The sequence below is a fragment of the Alternaria rosae genome, assembly GCF_020736505.1.
Source record: "Alternaria rosae strain MPI-PUGE-AT-0040 chromosome Unknown BKA58scaffold_8, whole genome shotgun sequence".
In the NCBI taxonomy this organism is placed as follows: domain Eukaryota; kingdom Fungi; phylum Ascomycota; class Dothideomycetes; order Pleosporales; family Pleosporaceae; genus Alternaria; species Alternaria rosae.
In genome coordinates, this window is record NW_025763577.1 from 815330 (window position 1) to 832401 (window position 17072).

The 17072-nt window shown below is 52.3% G+C and overlaps 6 protein-coding genes across 6 annotated transcripts; 4 read left to right on the top strand and 2 right to left on the bottom strand.

Annotated features, from left to right (window-relative positions):
• Positions 1–212: 212 nt before the first annotated feature.
• On the bottom strand, positions 213–1817 carry BKA58DRAFT_389879 (uncharacterized protein). The gene has a single exon (XM_046170792.1). The coding sequence runs from the start codon at positions 1481–1483 to the stop codon at positions 323–325; it is 1161 nt and encodes a 386-aa protein (XP_046022588.1). The 5' UTR covers positions 1484–1817; the 3' UTR covers positions 213–322.
• Positions 1818–3119: 1302 nt separating this feature from the next.
• On the top strand, positions 3120–4361 carry BKA58DRAFT_225481 (carbon-nitrogen hydrolase). Its single transcript, XM_046166338.1, has one exon. The coding sequence runs from the start codon at positions 3272–3274 to the stop codon at positions 4349–4351; it is 1080 nt and encodes a 359-aa protein (XP_046022589.1). The 5' UTR covers positions 3120–3271; the 3' UTR covers positions 4352–4361.
• Positions 4362–4993: 632 nt separating this feature from the next.
• Positions 4994–5961, bottom strand: BKA58DRAFT_225483 (uncharacterized protein). Its single transcript, XM_046166339.1, has one exon. It carries the CDS (start codon positions 5811–5813, stop codon positions 5454–5456), a length of 360 nt encoding a protein of 119 aa, XP_046022590.1. The 5' UTR covers positions 5814–5961; the 3' UTR covers positions 4994–5453.
• Positions 5962–6789: 828 nt separating this feature from the next.
• On the top strand, positions 6790–8905 carry BKA58DRAFT_389881 (saponin hydrolase precursor). Its single transcript, XM_046170793.1, has one exon. The coding sequence runs from the start codon at positions 6870–6872 to the stop codon at positions 8784–8786; it is 1917 nt and encodes a 638-aa protein (XP_046022591.1). The 5' UTR covers positions 6790–6869; the 3' UTR covers positions 8787–8905.
• Positions 8906–11065: 2160 nt separating this feature from the next.
• On the top strand, positions 11066–14658 carry BKA58DRAFT_461561 (transmembrane protein 1; the record flags this gene model as incomplete). Its single annotated transcript, XM_046174808.1, has 8 exons — positions 11066–11633; positions 11682–11816; positions 11867–11949; positions 11999–12102; positions 12156–12437; positions 12485–12578; positions 12628–12669; positions 12717–14658. 8 exons carry the CDS (start codon positions 11066–11068, stop codon positions 14490–14492), a joined length of 3084 nt encoding a protein of 1027 aa, XP_046022592.1. The 3' UTR covers positions 14493–14658.
• A 688-nt stretch (positions 14659–15346) lies between these two features.
• BKA58DRAFT_225525 (uncharacterized protein) lies at positions 15347–17049 on the top strand. The gene has a single exon (XM_046166340.1). The coding sequence runs from the start codon at positions 15481–15483 to the stop codon at positions 16918–16920; it is 1440 nt and encodes a 479-aa protein (XP_046022593.1). The 5' UTR covers positions 15347–15480; the 3' UTR covers positions 16921–17049.
• Positions 17050–17072: the final 23 nt, after the last annotated feature.

Here is a 17072-nt window from a genome sequence, read left to right on the forward strand (position 1 = left end):
GAATTATCGGACAGTGACTGACGCTCTCTACTCGATAGTTGCAGGCGACTGACGTTGGAGTTTGCGATGAAACCAAATGTAGTGAGACTGGGCCTCGGGAAGGAGCGCAACACGGTAAGATACTAGCGTGTTTGCCTCCAGGGGCTGTGGGCGTGCTTCTTCTGAACGCGTATAAAGCAGGCTTTATGGAAGAGGCAGTACGCGACGACATGTTTGAAATTGAAGAAAGTCTTGATAAATTGTTTGCTAAAAGTATATACATCTAGTTGAAGAGAAGGGAATTTTCGAGCTCCTGCGCAGCAAGAACTGGTGACGTCACTGTCTATACGCTGAAGCTAACAGCGGGAGTCTTCCAGTTCACGAATTCTGGGCCGATCTTCTTGAGGTCGGTTACACCAATGTTCGCCGCGTCGTTGATGAGCTCGTACTTGAGCATCTCTGTCGCTCTTGCGACACCCTCAGCGCCGTAGATGTTGGCGTACATGAAGGGCCTTCCGAGACCGACAGCCTTGACACCGAGAGAGAGGAGCTTGAGAACATCGGTTCCGTAGCGGATACCTCCATCAGCGTAAACCTCGATTTGTTGGAAGATCTCAGGGTCCTCGTTGTAGATTTCTAGGGCGACTTCGAGGGATGATGGCGAAGTGTCGGTTTGACGGCCGCCGTGGTTGGAGAGGAAGATGGCCTTTACGCCCTGCTTGACGGCCTCGCGAGCGTCTTCGACGGTCTGGATACCCTTGGGGATGATAGGCAGGGAGGTCATGTTGGATAGCTGCTGGTACAGATCCCAAGTCAGAAGACTCAGGTTGACGTCGGCGGAACCGACACCGTAGCGGGCAGCACGGTGCCTGACACCATCACCGGGAGAGTCGACAGTCAGAATAATAGCTTTCGCACCGAGCTTCTCGATCCTCTTGAAGAGCACCTGTGTGTCGTTCATGTCACCGTCAAGGTAAACTTGCTGGAACAAGACTTGCTCTGAGCCGTTGGGGCGAGCAGCGTAGATGTCTTCCAAGCTCTTGGACGAGTAGAGCGAGGTCATGTAGAGGATGTCACCTTCGCCGGCACCCTTGACGAGGCCAAGCTCACCATCCTCGTTGGCATATCCACCGCGTGCACATGGGGAGATGAAGAAGGGCGCTGAGAAGTTGTGACCGAGAATAGTCGTGGGCATGGAGGCTTGGATGTTGGTGATGTCGCGGAGGACGCGGGGCCTCAATCGGTAGCGGGAGAAGACTTCGAGGTTGTTGCGGTATGACCATTCGCCAGCCGCTCCGTTGCGGTAGTATGTGTAGGCGGAGGTGTTCATGTGCTGGCGGCCAACCCATTGGAAGTCGGGCAGGCCAACCAAAGACTTGAGAGGAGGCAGGGTGTCATTAGCGACGAATCCAGCCAACTGGTCGTCGATACCGGTGTCGGGTTCGTTGAGGAAAGGGCGTGCTGCCAGAGCGCAAGTAGCGAAAGCAAGGAGTGAGTAACGCATCTTGAGCGAGTACTGTTAGGGTATCTAAGAGCAGGAATGATCGACTGTGGGTGAAAGAAGGGTTGAGTGGAAGATCCCAAGACTCTTATACCTCCTCAGTCGAGCCTGGCAGACATGGGACGGGCAGAGCTGTGCCTAGTCGGCATGCAAGTCACTCTGGGCACAAGATCTTGCATGCCATGTAACCCTTGCCTGCACACCATCTGTGCCAAACTGAACTTTACATGGCGCTACTTGCCAACTTGGGTTTCGAAACCATTTGCGTCATCGGAGAAGGGCCGTGAAGTCCCTTCATCAGATAAACAATCCTGTCAAAACGTCTAAAGTGGAGCACCACTACATTCCGCTGTGTCGCCAAGCGCTCCAGAGGCGGTCGCGACTGGGTTGTTGTTTAGCATGAATTGGACGCACAGGGCACAGAAGCTGCATCGGACCGATGTGGTTCATGTCAGGATTGTCAGTCCAGGCACGCGGGTGACCCACTGCGGAATTTCGCATCAATCGGTGCCGTCGCGGTAGCTTGATTGGTCAGTAGATTCATAATGGCTGCACAGTTCCTGAAATTGAGGTACCGGAACCAGCTCGAAACGTGGAAGGTGGCTTCGGTCACTGCCGTGGGATTCCCAGGTTGCTCGGCACATTGCCGGACCTGGAACGTCACTTATCCCACGAGCTAGCTGAAACGCCTTCCAACTTTTCAGCTTGCCCAGATGGTGACAAAGCGAGCAGCGCCTTGATTCCGCTGCTGCTCTTAGCCTTTCACCGATTACTGATGTCGATATAACGACGGGTTATGCTCTGGTCGGGCGTTGTTACAAGGCGGCTAATTGCTGTCCTAATCCCGAGGCCACAACACCAATCGCACTTACATGCTGCATCGAGCCATGTGCATATCCGACTTCCTGGAAAATGCTCGTTATCTCAGGAAATTAGCTCCTCTCTTCGATTGATGTTATAACTACGGTGTTACCGCATCGGATCGCCGCTCCGAAGCTACGCCTGTACTTCAGTGGGCTGTGATGCAAGTCTTCTAATGTCGGCACAGTCACACGTCCCCTAACCGCCTACTGAAAGAACTTTTTCTCGCGCGAACAAATGTGTGTGGATTATACATGATACTGAGGAACGATGAAGGAGTGAACAGTGGCCCAGATAATTTACAGCCTGAATACGCTAGTGGGTTAGCGCGTAACGGCCAAGGCTCTCGTCCACCGGGCCACGGGTTCCTGCTCACATCTGGTCTCTTACCACCGACGGCGAACATCCCAGGTCAACGCTGTGTATCGATTTTACTCCACATTCCTAGCTGGAAGAACGGGTGCCAGCACCATCAGCCAGGGAAACCGGCGAGTTCGAACATGCCCAGATCGCATCTCCATCTTCCCTTGCTCGCTCCCTGCAAAGCATCGTGTTCGATACCTCCCAACAGGACATCAGCCACGGCTTGGCCGATGAGACTGTCTCTTCTGAGCGTGCGAAATTAGGGGACTTTGTGAAGGCAACTTTGTGTAAAACCCGTCCGTGAAACGATGCCTCTTCTTGGCGTAGTGACGGCCGCTTCGGAAACCGAGTGAGGATCAGAGATCATCCGAGACTCCATTGATACAGCAGGCTCAAGTATTGAATACCGTTGGGCCTGTAGAGCTCGTGAGGGCAACATGAACTGGTTGCGTGGTTCCAAGAGGTGCGGGGAAATCGTGCCACAGGCGCGGGGTTGCGATGCTTACCGTTACCACTCCCCTCTTCCTTCACCCACAGACACAAGCATAAGAAAAGCATTCTTCCATCATGGCGAACAGCTTACGCGTTGCAGCCTGCCATGCATCACCCGTCTTTCTCAATGCACGCAGAACAACAGATAAAGCCTTATCCTTCATCAGACAAGCGGCATCTAACAAGGCCAACCTCGTGGTCTTTCCGGAAACCTACATCTCTGCTTTTCCGATCTGGAGTTCTCTACGACCCCCTACTGAAAATCACTCGCTGTTCCAGCGTATGGTACAAGAATCTATCTATGCTGATGGCGATGAAATGGAGGCGTTGCGCGAAGCGGCTCGGTCAAATAACATCCTAGTGAGCATCGGCTTCAGCGAAAGGTCGCGACACAGCAACGGCTGCCTGTACAATTCGAACATCTTCATTGGAACCGAAGGCGAAGTCTTAGTTCACCATCGAAAGCTGGTCCCGACTTTCTTCGAAAAACTCACATGGAGTAGCGGTGACGGTTATGGGCTGCGCGTGGCTAACACGCAATACGGACGTATCGGCGCGTTAATCTGTGGCGAGAACACTAATGCACTTGCAAGGTATTCTTTGATCGCGCAAGCAGAGCAAATTCATATATCAACTTGGCCGACGATATGGCCGACAAGAACTTCGCGTCACACAGCCCAAACCGCCGAGCAAACCGCCGACGATAGCAATGTGCAGCCGAGTCCGAGCATTGCGCGTGGAACAAACTATGACAACTTAGCCGCAAACAAGACCCGTGCTGCCGCACATTGCTTCGAAGCAAAATGTTTCGGTGTAGCATGCTCAGGCCATCTTGGTGAAGACGCCATCAAAACGATCATCGAGGGTGCAAGTCAGGCGGATGTGGTAGCCGAGACCCTACAGGCCATGCCTCGCGCCGCGACCTTCTTCCTGGACCCTACTGGCGCGCCGTTGCCTAGCTTTACCTACAAAGGTGCCGAGAAAGCATATATACACGCATTGCAAGACCAGGAAGACATACTATATGCCGACATGAATCTTGACGATTGCATCGAGGGCAAACAATATCATGATGTAGTTGGTGGATATCAGCGACCCGACGTATTCGACCTCAGGATTGATCGGTCGAGAAGAGAACCAGTGCGCTTTGTTTAATATCAGAATACTACGGAAGTCACCTACCAGTCGATGTCGCTTTAGCCTGCAGTCTCGGAATGCGCCGAGTCGATTCATAGTACGCTCCTCGATCGCATGCATCTCTTATGCACAGGCCGGCACTACTTCGATACGCCACAACACGTTTTCCGACCACCCGGAAAGCCAGCAAGTTCAACATGGTGCTGTTGTAGTTCAGAACCGTTCTTATACAGCTTGGCTGCCGTAGCGGCCCGTCAATTTTGGATTCTTCGTCCCAGTTGTACGGACCCGAGCTGACTGTCAGCAAGCTTTTGCGGGGTGAGAGTTCTCACCAAATCCTTGGGCGTGGGTTCCGATTCAGACGGCTGCAGATCGAGCAAGGTACGCGGGTTGTCGCAATCAAAAGCTTAATATTCGTCGGGCCTAGCTCGGAGGCTCTGGCACACATCAACGTACGCAGCCCAGCAATGCCAGGATAATTGTTTGAACTCGCGACTTACTCGTATCTGTTCTAAACAATATACGATTTGCACAGGCCGCTTGCTTTTAATATGCCGAACATCCTTCCTGGTTGCTGTCAAATGCTTCCAAGTTAAATGCTCACTATTCGTTCCGGTGTCCTGGCTTTGGGTAACATGAATCAGCTGACTCTATGATCAGCAACAGGCCTGAGCGCACTGCCGACTTCGAGCATCTTCACCCTCGGACTCGAAGCTTAGCAAGTCTCTTCACAATACTCAGCTATGTTGGCCAAGTAAAGCGCCACGCTCGCAGATCTTTGGATACGACATGATTACTCTACACCCTTACAGTCGTAGTGCTTCAAGACCGGACCGAAGCTTGCATGCAGGTCGCGGTGTTAAGCCATTAGAGTGTCAGCAGGTTGCGTTCAGCTCATTTTAAAGATCACAGATCAAGCCGAACGTGGTCGTATGTTGCGCGCGACACGATCAGTCATGCACATCAGGCAGGTAGCAAGTTTTGCGAGAGAAAGGTCCTCTTGTTTGTTGCGCAACTAACGTAGCATCTCAAAACTCTCGCATTTCTCCCAGTTCGCTCTGAAAGACGATGTTGCTCCTCTCCCTCCTCCCATAGTCTCCTGCCCGTTACCGCTGGCTGCCTAGCCGAACAAATCCCCAAATGCAGACCCATCATCCGAGTCCGCGTCGATATCGATACCCTCCTCTCCGTCCTTCTCGTCGTTTCCATCCTCTCCGGTTGCATTTTCATCGTCCTTGATATCAGAGGTGGTACCGCGACCGGCTGGTGTAGCCGTGGTGGCGGTGAGGATGAGGTCCTTGACGTTCTTGTCCTTGAAAGCGTTGCTGAAGAGCGTGGTCCAGATGGGCTCGACGTCCTCGATACCGGCAGCTTTGAGTAGTGCTTGCAGCTTTTCGGGCGTGATGGTGATGTTTTCGTCGGCGAGAATCAAGGCAGCGTAAGAGACGGCTTGTTCGGCGTTGTTGGTGGTGGTAGACATTGAGGTAACGCGATCGCGTATAGTTTGGTGTTGAGAGAAAGATTTGACAACCGCAGTAGCTGATTGTGACCTTTGAATCGGTTTATTGCCCTTGTTAGAGAAGCGAAGTCTTTGTATTGGTGTTGATAAAGGCCTGTCGTTCAGGTGGTCGATTCGTTACGCAACTTTGGGCGGGACGAGTTCCTTTATATGTATGCAGAGGAGCACCAGTTCTTGTGAGTCACAGAATACGCTCATCATTTCAACACTTTGTTGGATTGCGATCCATTGATGCGATCATATTACGAACTCTGCGATGACAACCTATTTTCTAGACAGCCAGCCGCCCACGGTACCGCAGTTTCAGAAGAGCTCAGACGCGCTCTCGACGGACGGCTGTGATTGGTGCGCGAAAATTACGCCTCGAACATCAACGGTACTGTTTCGACGGTCGAGTCAGCAAAAGGGCGCAGCGCCGCCCTGGACAGCGGTTCGCCTCGTTGCCTCTCTGAGTCACGGCCAAAGTCACTGCCAACATCACCACACAAGGCCACTCAACGTAGGCAGTCGATAGACAGTGTGAATCAGTATTCTAGCTGAAGCTGACAAGAGAAGTCATGAAGCTCGCCAATACATCAAAGCTATCGCAATTATACCATAGACCAGAGTCCAATCTCAATGGCCAGCCCGAACTAGGACTAGGCCGTATTTGAGTCTCAAGGCGCACTCTGTTCATTCTGCCAGCTAGAAATCACTCCGGCGAACTCGAGATACTTATACTACGCGATTGAACAACGAGATGGAGCTATAGTGCAGCAGCTACGAAGTATGGAGGAAGCCATGTATGGGTAATCAGCGGGGAGTGGTATCGCAGTCGGATGTTACGCGCGATTTGTGAGAAGGTGGCAGGGGGTCAAAGCTCACTGTACGCGTATCGCGTATTCGGCGTATTGATGTACGCTACCCTCGCAAGGTTCACACTGCGTCATCCATCCATCCATAAAGCAACTGCTGCAACACCCATCATGCATTTAATCTGCCAAAGCTGATGCAACGATCAAGAATACTGCTTACAAAATGTCGTTGCGGCACTTATACACAGGTGCAGCTGCCCTCGGCGCAAGCCTAGTGCCCCTGTCGTATCAGAGCAGTCACCACCTTTCAGCCGGCAAAACCAACCAGCAAGCTATCTTTGAAACCTCCCTACATATTCCGAAGCCTCCGAAGCCCGAAAAATTTGACATCGTCGAACTACCTTTACCTCCAGTTTCTCCAAGCCAAGACCCTGGCGCATGTCCAAATCCGACCGGGTGCATCGCGAGAGGACTCACCGAAAAGTTCCAGGCTGGCGACTTCACTCCGGATGGCAAGAACGTGATCGTCACGGTAACGTTCGTTGGAGCCCCCGCGGCTCCCGATCCAGCGAGCATCTACAATGGAGTCCAGCTAATTCTCATCAAAGCTGATGTCACAAATTTCAGCAACGGCGACACGTGGAAGTGCTTAACTTGTGGAGTACCGGCTGAGAACGCAAGAGAGTTAGACCCACAACGGGATTATCCCCATGTCTTCAGAAGCGGCGACAAAGCAATCTGGGGCCACAACATCCTCGACTGCAACGGGGAGCAGTTGGCTAGCGATAAATGTACACCTGACAATGTTCATATCTATCCAATTCACTGGTCGGATGGCAGTCCGCGTGAGCTCCGTATCCACCCCGATGATGTTCATATCGGCTGGAGTTCGTTTACCGACGACGCTGGGCAGTATTCCTATTTCGGGCGTCTGGAGTACAATGCGAGACCCTCAGGATCAGGCCCGGTTGTGCCTCGCTATGATCTGGTCGATGTCGACTTTCTCGTGGATCCAAAGCGTCGAGCTTTCGTAACGGCTGATGGTGAGGAGTTGAAGCTTCACCCTGACTCCATCACAATTGGCGAACTGCGGGGTTTCAGTGGTTCCGGCGACGAGATACTCTACATCGGTGCGCCGACCGAATCGACAAACATCGATCTTTATGCGGTTCATATCGAGACTGGGATTGTTCGCCGTCTTACTAGTCACCCTGATTACGCTGATCCTATTGCTTTCTCTGCCGATGACCAGTGGTTCGTCACTCAGGATACGCGTGCCAGCAAACGTCAAATGTGGATGTCGGGAATGCGAGGTATTCCGCCTCTCATTGATATCATTGCTGTTGCAGTAGCCGCATCTACACGCAACAATGGCCCACGTCGCTTCTTCCAACCGATCTTGATGGATCGTCATGGAGATCGTGGGTCGTACTACGGGCAGCAGGTCAACGGGGAAGGCAATGATAGCGAAGGTAGCTTTCACGACCCAAACTGGAACGGCCGAGCCGATCCGGCTTTCTCTTTGGACAGCACGCGCATTGTGTATTGGCAGGCTATCGTCACATCGCCAGCTTGTGGTGGCATGAACCCGCTGCAGTGTCCCACCTCAACAGCTCCAGGTGGACGTGAGTATCGTGTCATGCTCGCTCATGTGGTCAATCGCAAGCCTTCGCGTCCAGCCCCAGTCTATAAGGTGCCTAGTCGCATACCGTGGGCGACACCATTCCCATCAGGAACCAAAATCCCATCGCTACCCATACTAAAGCCAGGCAACTATACACTCTACGGGAGGATCTCTGGGTTTGCGAAAGTGAAGCTCATCGGAGACACGGCACATCCACAAGCAGACTCCATCAAGCGTGTCGCTGCCAACTACACCAACTTCTCCAATGACAGCGAGCACGTCATCAACGGCTGGGAGGACGTTGAGCTGACAGTTTCGTCTCTGAATGTGTGGGACCAGAGACTTGATTGGTACTCTGATATCTCGCAGACGGGGTGCGCGAGTGGGAGCAAGAAGACTGGCCCAGACGGGTTTCATTTGAGGATCGATGTGATGAAGAACATACTCGAAGCGAACGGAACGTTGACCACGATTATCGATGGCGTGAAGTATCGGCAACCGGCCAACGGTACCTAGATAGGATGCAATTAGCTACCTAGGTATAACTGAATTGCTGAACGCCTTCGCTTCATTTGATCTTCAGTTCGCGTGTTGGTGGCGTGCGTATTGAAGTCATATCGCTGCTTGATCGTCGCAAATTGGCTAACTTCATGATTGATATAATCTACTCTGTGACAAATGCATGTGTGAGTGCTGTGGGGATCTTGATAACGCAAGCCCGCTGAGGGGATTTCTCGAACATGGACACGGGCAAGTGCACGGCCTTGGCGCTAGCAAAGCGCGTCCTGCCCAGCACTGATCACTAATATGTGACATCAACTCTCCACCATGTTTCTACGAGCGCGACGTCCACTACCGCGACATATACAACAAGAGGTAGTTTTCGTTCGATCCTTTCTTACCTGGGCGACGGCAACGCTTCCCTTCACTGCACAGAACGGTGTGGTGACGTCATCGGAGGAGCAAGCTTCACCGTCTGGCCCCGGGGGTTTGATAAACATGCTCACCATACTGCGAAGCGGCCCAACGCCCCATGCTAACACTGCAGTCATCAAAGATCTGGCATGCATCCATAATATGCCCGCTGCCAAACCCAGCGCGCAGCTGATGAAGCCGCTTGTCAGCGCCACCCACCATCTTTGCCTAAATTGATTTCGCATGTACAGCTCCAACTGGATACCAAACTGCTGCAGAATATTCATAACCACTTTCATCCGACTACCTGGACTACGTGCGGATACATTCATCAGCCGTTCGCGCTTATTGATGCTAACCTGTCAGGGCCACCACCTTCAATGGCGGTTCCCGCTGAACATACCGTTTACCGGTTATGGACCGGCTTGAGTGAGTAAGCCGTGCATCAATACCTAGCCACATTGCAGCCAGGTAAGTATCGATCTGACTCGGTACATAGACGAGATCGTGGGGATTGTGCCGCTAATGTTTATCGTGGCGTGCTGCACGGCACAGTGAGATTCAGCCTCGAGCTCCTAGCCCACTTCACTACGCATCGCCCAAGTATCGTTTGTTCGATGCGAACGCCATTCGCCGTGACCAGTACTATGGGCAAAGAGATGCACACCGCACCTGCAAGAAGGCGAGTCTGAGCCCCAAATGTGGGGTCCGTAGCCGTTTCCCGGTCCACTTGGGCGCCAAAAAGGCTTCTTCAAATCCTACTATTCACGTTGACTTCGCCTACAATAACTCGTTACTGCAAAAAGAAGATGTGCGACCTGCATCGGCGGTCCACGGTCATGGACGAGCACTATTCCAGTCGACATCGATGGGTCGCCATTATCGGTACGCTTACGCTATGCCGCTCTACAATCCATTGCATTGTGAACGTCGGATCCGCAAGAATCATGGTGATAGTGTGGAATTAGAGCCAATACCCAGACATTGACATGGTCTCTTACTTGGTGGTCGGCGACCTACCTGCAATTTTGACTGCTCCAACGCCGCTTTCAATCTCATTTGGGTAAGACATATAGGCCTCCTGCATATGTACGAAGATGGCATGGGTCCAGCGACTCGATGCCTCCCGTCATGCGTCTACCGTAATGCACGTCAGATCGAAGCGCATTGCTGAAGGAATGCAGCAATCGCCATGGCTAATCGGAACAAGAATGCGCTTATTGCTACGATTCACTCTCTCGGTATCTGCACAGCAAACCAAGGATACGTATGCTGTTTCTCTTAGCAATCTCAGAGGACCTTTCGTAGGATGTTCTCTCGGGTGTCAAGAGAAGACGCTTTATGGAGACAATTCCTTCTGGTAATAATTCAAACGCTGGCTAATCTACTACATGGCCAGACCCTTGAAACGTTCGATCCCTTACCTCAGATTATCTTCAACTAAAGCGGTATGAGGGTGCAATAATACGCCTGCATGATCGAAGAGACCACCCATGCCTCATTCACACGCAGCCCTTTCGTGCTCAGGACTCCCTCGATCACGCGAGGACGTGACCCAGTAGCCGAGAAGGCGTATCTTGAAATGACCATGCGTGAAGAATGGTGTAAGCGGATCAGACGGACTGATCACAACTGCAGCAACGACGCGTTTGACGAAATTTCTTGCACTGAAGCAGTCTAGACTATAAGGCTGCCTGCTGCATGCGCGGATCAGTGAACGTGTGAGCCTAGTTCGCGGGACGAATAAGGCTGGGTATATATTCGCGGCACTCCTCGTCAAGCATGGCCCTTTTGCATTCAATCACCATCAGACTGCGCTTCCATACCAGCGAAGGATACTTTTCTAATCTTACCCACTCTATTGCTACTCTACCAACACTATGGAAACGCATGCATTGCCCAAAGACGTGATAGACCTCCCTACCGCAGATCACGAATGTATCTCTCGATTTGGACGCGGCCCAACGCTTTCCGTCTCTCATCAAACGGTCCATGGCGCTTTCGAGAGTATTGTTGATGCGAACCCTAATGTGGTGGCCGCTGTGCATGGATCCCACAACATCACATACCTGCAACTGGACCTCGCAGCTAATCGCCTAGGACATTATCTCATCGCTTCGGGACTTCAACCAAAGCAACGAGTATGTATTGTTGTGCAACGCTCGATAGAGATGCTTATCGGCTTCTTTGCTGTCATGAAGGCTGGCTGTCAATATGTACCGATTGATGGTGGCGTTGCATCTGATCAATCTTTGCGGCATATTTTCGACGACACAGAAGCCAAGTTCATTCTGTGTCTTCCCAAGTACTGGGATAGGGCGAAACGCTTTGCAGGCCAGGATGTCATCGTCCTTGAGTTAGGTATGAACACAGGGGCGTTCTACCCTCCTACTAGACCAGCGATCGAAGTTACTGCGCAAGATGGTGTTTATGCGATGTACACTTCAGGTATGTGTCCCAAAAACTTCGCCTCCAGATCTCACTGATCACCGACAGGAAGTACTGGGGTACCCAAAGGCGTAGACGTCAAACACGGCACCAAGACGAACGCCCTTCTTTCGGAACCAGGCCGACTGGGTATGACTGTCGGGTCAAAGATTGGGCAAGTCCTGAGCATCTCTTTCGCTATGGGTAAGTCCTGATAAACAACGAATAGTGTGATTTACTAACTATCGGCCTAGGAGCATGGGAGATGCTCGGATGTTTGATGAATGGAGGAACGCTTTACCTCAGGGGATCTGACTGGCACGTAACGCTCAGCAAGGTCGGTCCAAATAGTTGCTTTCTGCTATACATGGCTAACGAGTGAATAGATCGACACTTTGATATGTACGCCCTCCATTCTCGCGAAGTATGAGCCAAAGAATTACATCAACATCAAGACGATTGCTGTAGCCGGAGAAGCATGTCCACAAGCGTGAGTATAATTCCTAAACAAGACGAGTACAGCGCTGAACATATACGTATCAGTCTTGCCGATGCTTGGGGTCAAGACAGGACCTTCTGGAACCTACTTGGGTCGACAGAAACATTTTTGGTCTCTGCACAACAGCACGTAGCAGGCAGGCCGTTGTCGATCGGTCGACTCCTGCCCAATATATCCTGCTACATACTCGATCATTCGGGCAAACTCGCACCGTTCGGTCATAAGGGTACGCTTTGGGTTGGCGGGGTTGGCGTCTCAAAAGGGTACATCAACCTGCCTTTGACCACAGCCGAAAAGTTCCAACCCAATCGATTCGTGAACGATGGGTAAGTTAGAAAACGTTCGTCTTACACCCCTTACTAATACGATATAGTTCCATGATGTACGACTTCGGCAACATTGTGTGTTGGAAATCGGATGGGACCCTGGACTCCTTTGGCCGTACAGATGATCAAGTCAAGATCAAGGTTTGTCCCCAATAGCCGCTATGCGTTCTCAGTATGTTGACCAGTATAGGGGTTTCGTGTCGAACTCGACGGTGTTACTGCCATCCTTGAGGTACGCTTCCATTGTTCATGCCAGAATATTTCTAATACGATATGTAGCAATTTGTCGGCATCACGCGAGCGGCTTCGCTCGTCGTAGATGGGTCACTGCACGGCTTTTACGCGTCTTCCACATCAATCGATGAGAACGAGCTCGAAGAGTTCGTCCGCAAACATCTACCTTACTACTCCGTACCTGAACGATGGCTACGAGTTGACGATATCCCTCTGAGCGCCAACGGCAAAGTCGACAAAACACAGCTGGAATCCATTGTGACAAATGTCAAAAACACAGCGGCCGGCCTAGAGCACATCAAAGTAACATCTGCGAGATCGAACAAAGCTGTCGATACTCTCGCGGCACCAATGAAGGTTGCCATGCCTACCCCGAAAATCGCTCAAGAATCTTTCCGAGCACTATGCGATGACAAGTTCGACCTTGAGAAAGCATTTCCTGTGATAGACACCAAGTATGGCTCATCAGTGGAATGCGCGACACCGCTCGATATGCCAGTCACGCTTTTGGAGCCCAGCAGCTCATATTTGACGGCTTGGCTGCGACATCGTGCCCTTATCATGTACCGCTGCTTCCTCTTGCCAATCGTATTCGTCAACACTGGGTTGGCGGGCTGGCTACTTTACGACTATGTCGAACGTGGCCGTTACCCGCTATCGTCTGCCGCAACCGCTACCGCATCGAATCTCTGCGCTGCAATTCTGATACGGTCGGAGCCAGTCATCAACTTGCTCTTTCATGTCTTTTCCTCCGTGCCTACTTGGGCACCACTCAGGGTACGCCGACTTTGCGCGAACGTATTCCACATCGGTGGAATCCACGTAGGCTGCGCCATCGCTGCAGCCTTCTGGTTTCTGATCTTCACCGTCGCTGCTGGCCTTGAGATGCGGAAGGATGTTGATGAGAGAGCTATTTCTGCCGCGCCTACAGTGCTTTCATATTTCATCCTCATCCTGTTGCTCTTTGTAACTCTGTCTTCGCACCCAGTTGTTCGCAACCGATACCACGACCTTTGGGAGGCCATACATCGCTTTGGCGGATGGACGCTGCTCATCCTCTACTGGGTGCTGGTGGGCCTGACTACTAGAGATATGACCATTGACCGCAACTCATTGAGCTCAAAATCGTACTTGCGGAATCCATCAGTCTGGCTTATAGCAGTGGCAACCTGCGCGATCGTCTTTCCGTGGCTGCTCCTCCGTCGCGTGGCTGTTCGACCAGAGGCTCTCTCTTCGCACGCTCTTCGCCTGCACTTCGATTCTGACATCGCACCAGGTAAGGGAGTACGCCTTGCCCAACATCCGCTGCGCGACTGGCATGGGTTTGCTACTATCTCGAACGCGCCCAGCCATAAGGGCTACTCTGTGATAGTCAGTCGAGCTGGAGACTTCACAGGCAACATTATCGATACAGCACCGACACACATCTGGAGACGAGGCATCCCTACCTCTGGCGTTTTGCGTATAGCAACATTGTTCAAAAGCGTTGTCGTAGTAGCCACAGGATCTGGCATCGGCCCATGCCTATCAATTTTTCCCTACCAGAACGTCGCCATGCGCATCCTGTGGACTGCACCCAACCACGAGGCTACGTTTGGCAAAGCCGTCGTCGATGCTGTCTACAGAAAAGACCCAAGGGCTGTCATGTACAATACTCGCAAGTCCGGCAAACCAGATATGAGTCTGCTGACGTATAGGCTCTTCAAAGAGAGCGGAGCAGAAGCTGTGCTGATCATCAGCAACAAACGATTCACACAACAGATTGTATTCGACATGGAAAGGCGGGGGGTTCCGGCTTATGGCGCAATCTTCGATTCTTGAGGTATGATAGGGTGGCAAAAGTCTGATTGCCCCCCGGGAGAGCTGCTTTTTGACAGCACACGAAAAAGCATACCAGGGACACAGGCGTTTCGTACATCGCTCTTCATCAAGCAACCGGTGTCAGCCCAGCTCAACTCCGTTTCCGCATGTCGTATGTCGCACGTAGTATGTTGCAGTCGTTCGGCGTAACGGGTGACGTACATAGCTACCGGGCAATTTGCCCCTGCTTAGACTCAGGCACGTGGCCCCTCTTGGCGACGGGTACCCGCATCTCCAGGGCTCCGCCTGCCACCACCGAGGCCTGAGTGTCCACCATCAAAGTCGCACGTTTGTGAGTTGCAGCCTTTCTCAGCGATCAGTGTTTGGACTGCGTCGATGGCGCAATACTTCGTGGTTGTTTTGTGCGAGCGCAGACCCGTCATTTACCGACGCCAACCAGTTTGTCACGACCCAGGACAACCATACAGCGTCACTTCCGTGGCCAGCACGTATGCTCGGTGAAGCCGTCTTGTCCTGCCACCTGCTTCCCCTGGAACGCCGAGATGGAAATCACCGCTTCACGATAGCGTCCGGCCAGCCAGCTCTAAACTTTGCCCCAAAGGGCTTGCTTTTCAGGGCCAGTTAATCTATCTTATCTAGTGCTGCACATCACCCAGGGCAGCTCCTCTCATTGCCCATGCATCTCTGGATCTACTTGATCCTCCCGGGCAGGTGCATCTGGAGTTTCAGCGGAGGCAAGACGAAAGCAGAAGGAGATCAAGTTAGCGCCCGGCGCAATTCGCAAAGTCGGCCAATCAGCGGCAGGCAACACCATGACACGTCCGACACGTTTATGCTAGAGTATCACCTGCCGACCATTAGGAGAAGGTCGATCGCTACACGAAAATGGAAGGAATGTATAAAAACAACGTTGTTTCACGACATACTGTAGAGCACCGGCAACTTCATTCTAACGTTCTCCATATTCTTCACCTCAAGCAGACTCAAGATGAAGTACGCTCTTGCCGCAGCTCTGATACTCCAGAGTACTACCGTACTCGGTAGCCTTCTGCCTGTTCATTTCAACGCACCTTCTCCAGCACATTTTCTCGATATCGTCAACAATGGCACATACGATCTTGGCTGCAGACCCAAGGCTGTTCCATCCAAAGAAGGTCATTTTGAGCTCCACGCCCTACTGACCGAGGACCAAATCGCGTATCTTTCCAAAGAGTACGAAAACCATGCAGAGATCAGCCTACACCGTCGTGACCTCAGAAAGAGGGCTGCCACTGCACCGATCGGCACTGGCGACCGTTGGTCGGGCGGCTCTGTCACACCGTCTGGTCTTGGCACCAAGGCCACGGGATCGACCATGAGCAGCATCATGAATCCCACCGAGATCAACTCTGCCATCAAGGGACTCGTCAATGGATACGGTATCAGCACCGTCACTCTGCCATACAAGACCTTCAATGGCGCTACCCAAACCGCCGGATACGTTGGCGCGGGCACAGACAAGTCCAAGTACCGCCTTTATCTGTCCGCTGGAATGCACGCACGTGAGCGCGGAGGCCCTGATCAGCTCATCTACTGGATCTCGGATCTCCTCGCCGCCAACAAGGCTGGCAGTGGTCTCAAGTACGGTAGCAAATCATACACCAATGCTCAGGTCAAGAGCGTCCTTGCTGCCGGTATCGTCTTCTTCCCACTCGTCAACCCAGACGGTGTTGCGTACGACCAGTCTTCCGGATCATTATGGCGCAAGAACCGAAACACACGATCCGGCACCAGCGGTGCCTCCGTCGGTGTAGACATCAACCGCAACTTCGACTTCCTCTGGAACTTCAAGAAGTACTTCGACCCCTCCACATCCCCTGCTTCCACTTCGCCCAGCTCAGAGGCCTTTTACGGCTCAGCTGCTGCATCAGAGTCCGAGACCAAGAACCATGTCAGCATCTACGACTCATTCCCGAAGATCAGGTGGTTCATGGATATCCACTCCGCTACTGGCGACATCCTGTACAACTGGGGTGACGATGAGCTTCAGAGCACTAGCACCACCATGAACTTTCTCAACAGCGCGTATGATGGAAAGAGAGGTCGTCTTGGCGACTCCACATACAAGGAATACCTTCCCTCGGCTGATGCAACAAACATCAAGAACGTTGCTGCTAAGACGGCGGCTGCGATGCGAGCAGTCGGTGGCCGTGACTACACGTCCATGCAATCCGTCGGCCTTTACGCCACTTCTGGTGCCTCGGACGACTACGCTGCTAGCCGCACATACGCCAAGTCTGGCGCCAACAAGATCCACGGCTTCACCATGGAGTTCGGATACAGCACCAACTTCTACCCCACTCTCCCCGAGTTCAACACCAACATCCTTGACACCAACGCCGGTTTCATGGACTGGGCTCTGGCTGCGATTGCCGCTGGTCTTGACTAGATGAGTTGGATGAGTATCTAGCGAGATTTGGGTTTTCAAAATGGGTGTAATGGCGTTCCAGAAATGTGTAATATGGAGTTGTGGTAGCATGAACGGCTCAGAGGAAGTGTTCCTAGAGCGAACGGCATTGACGAGGATACGAGGGTTGATGA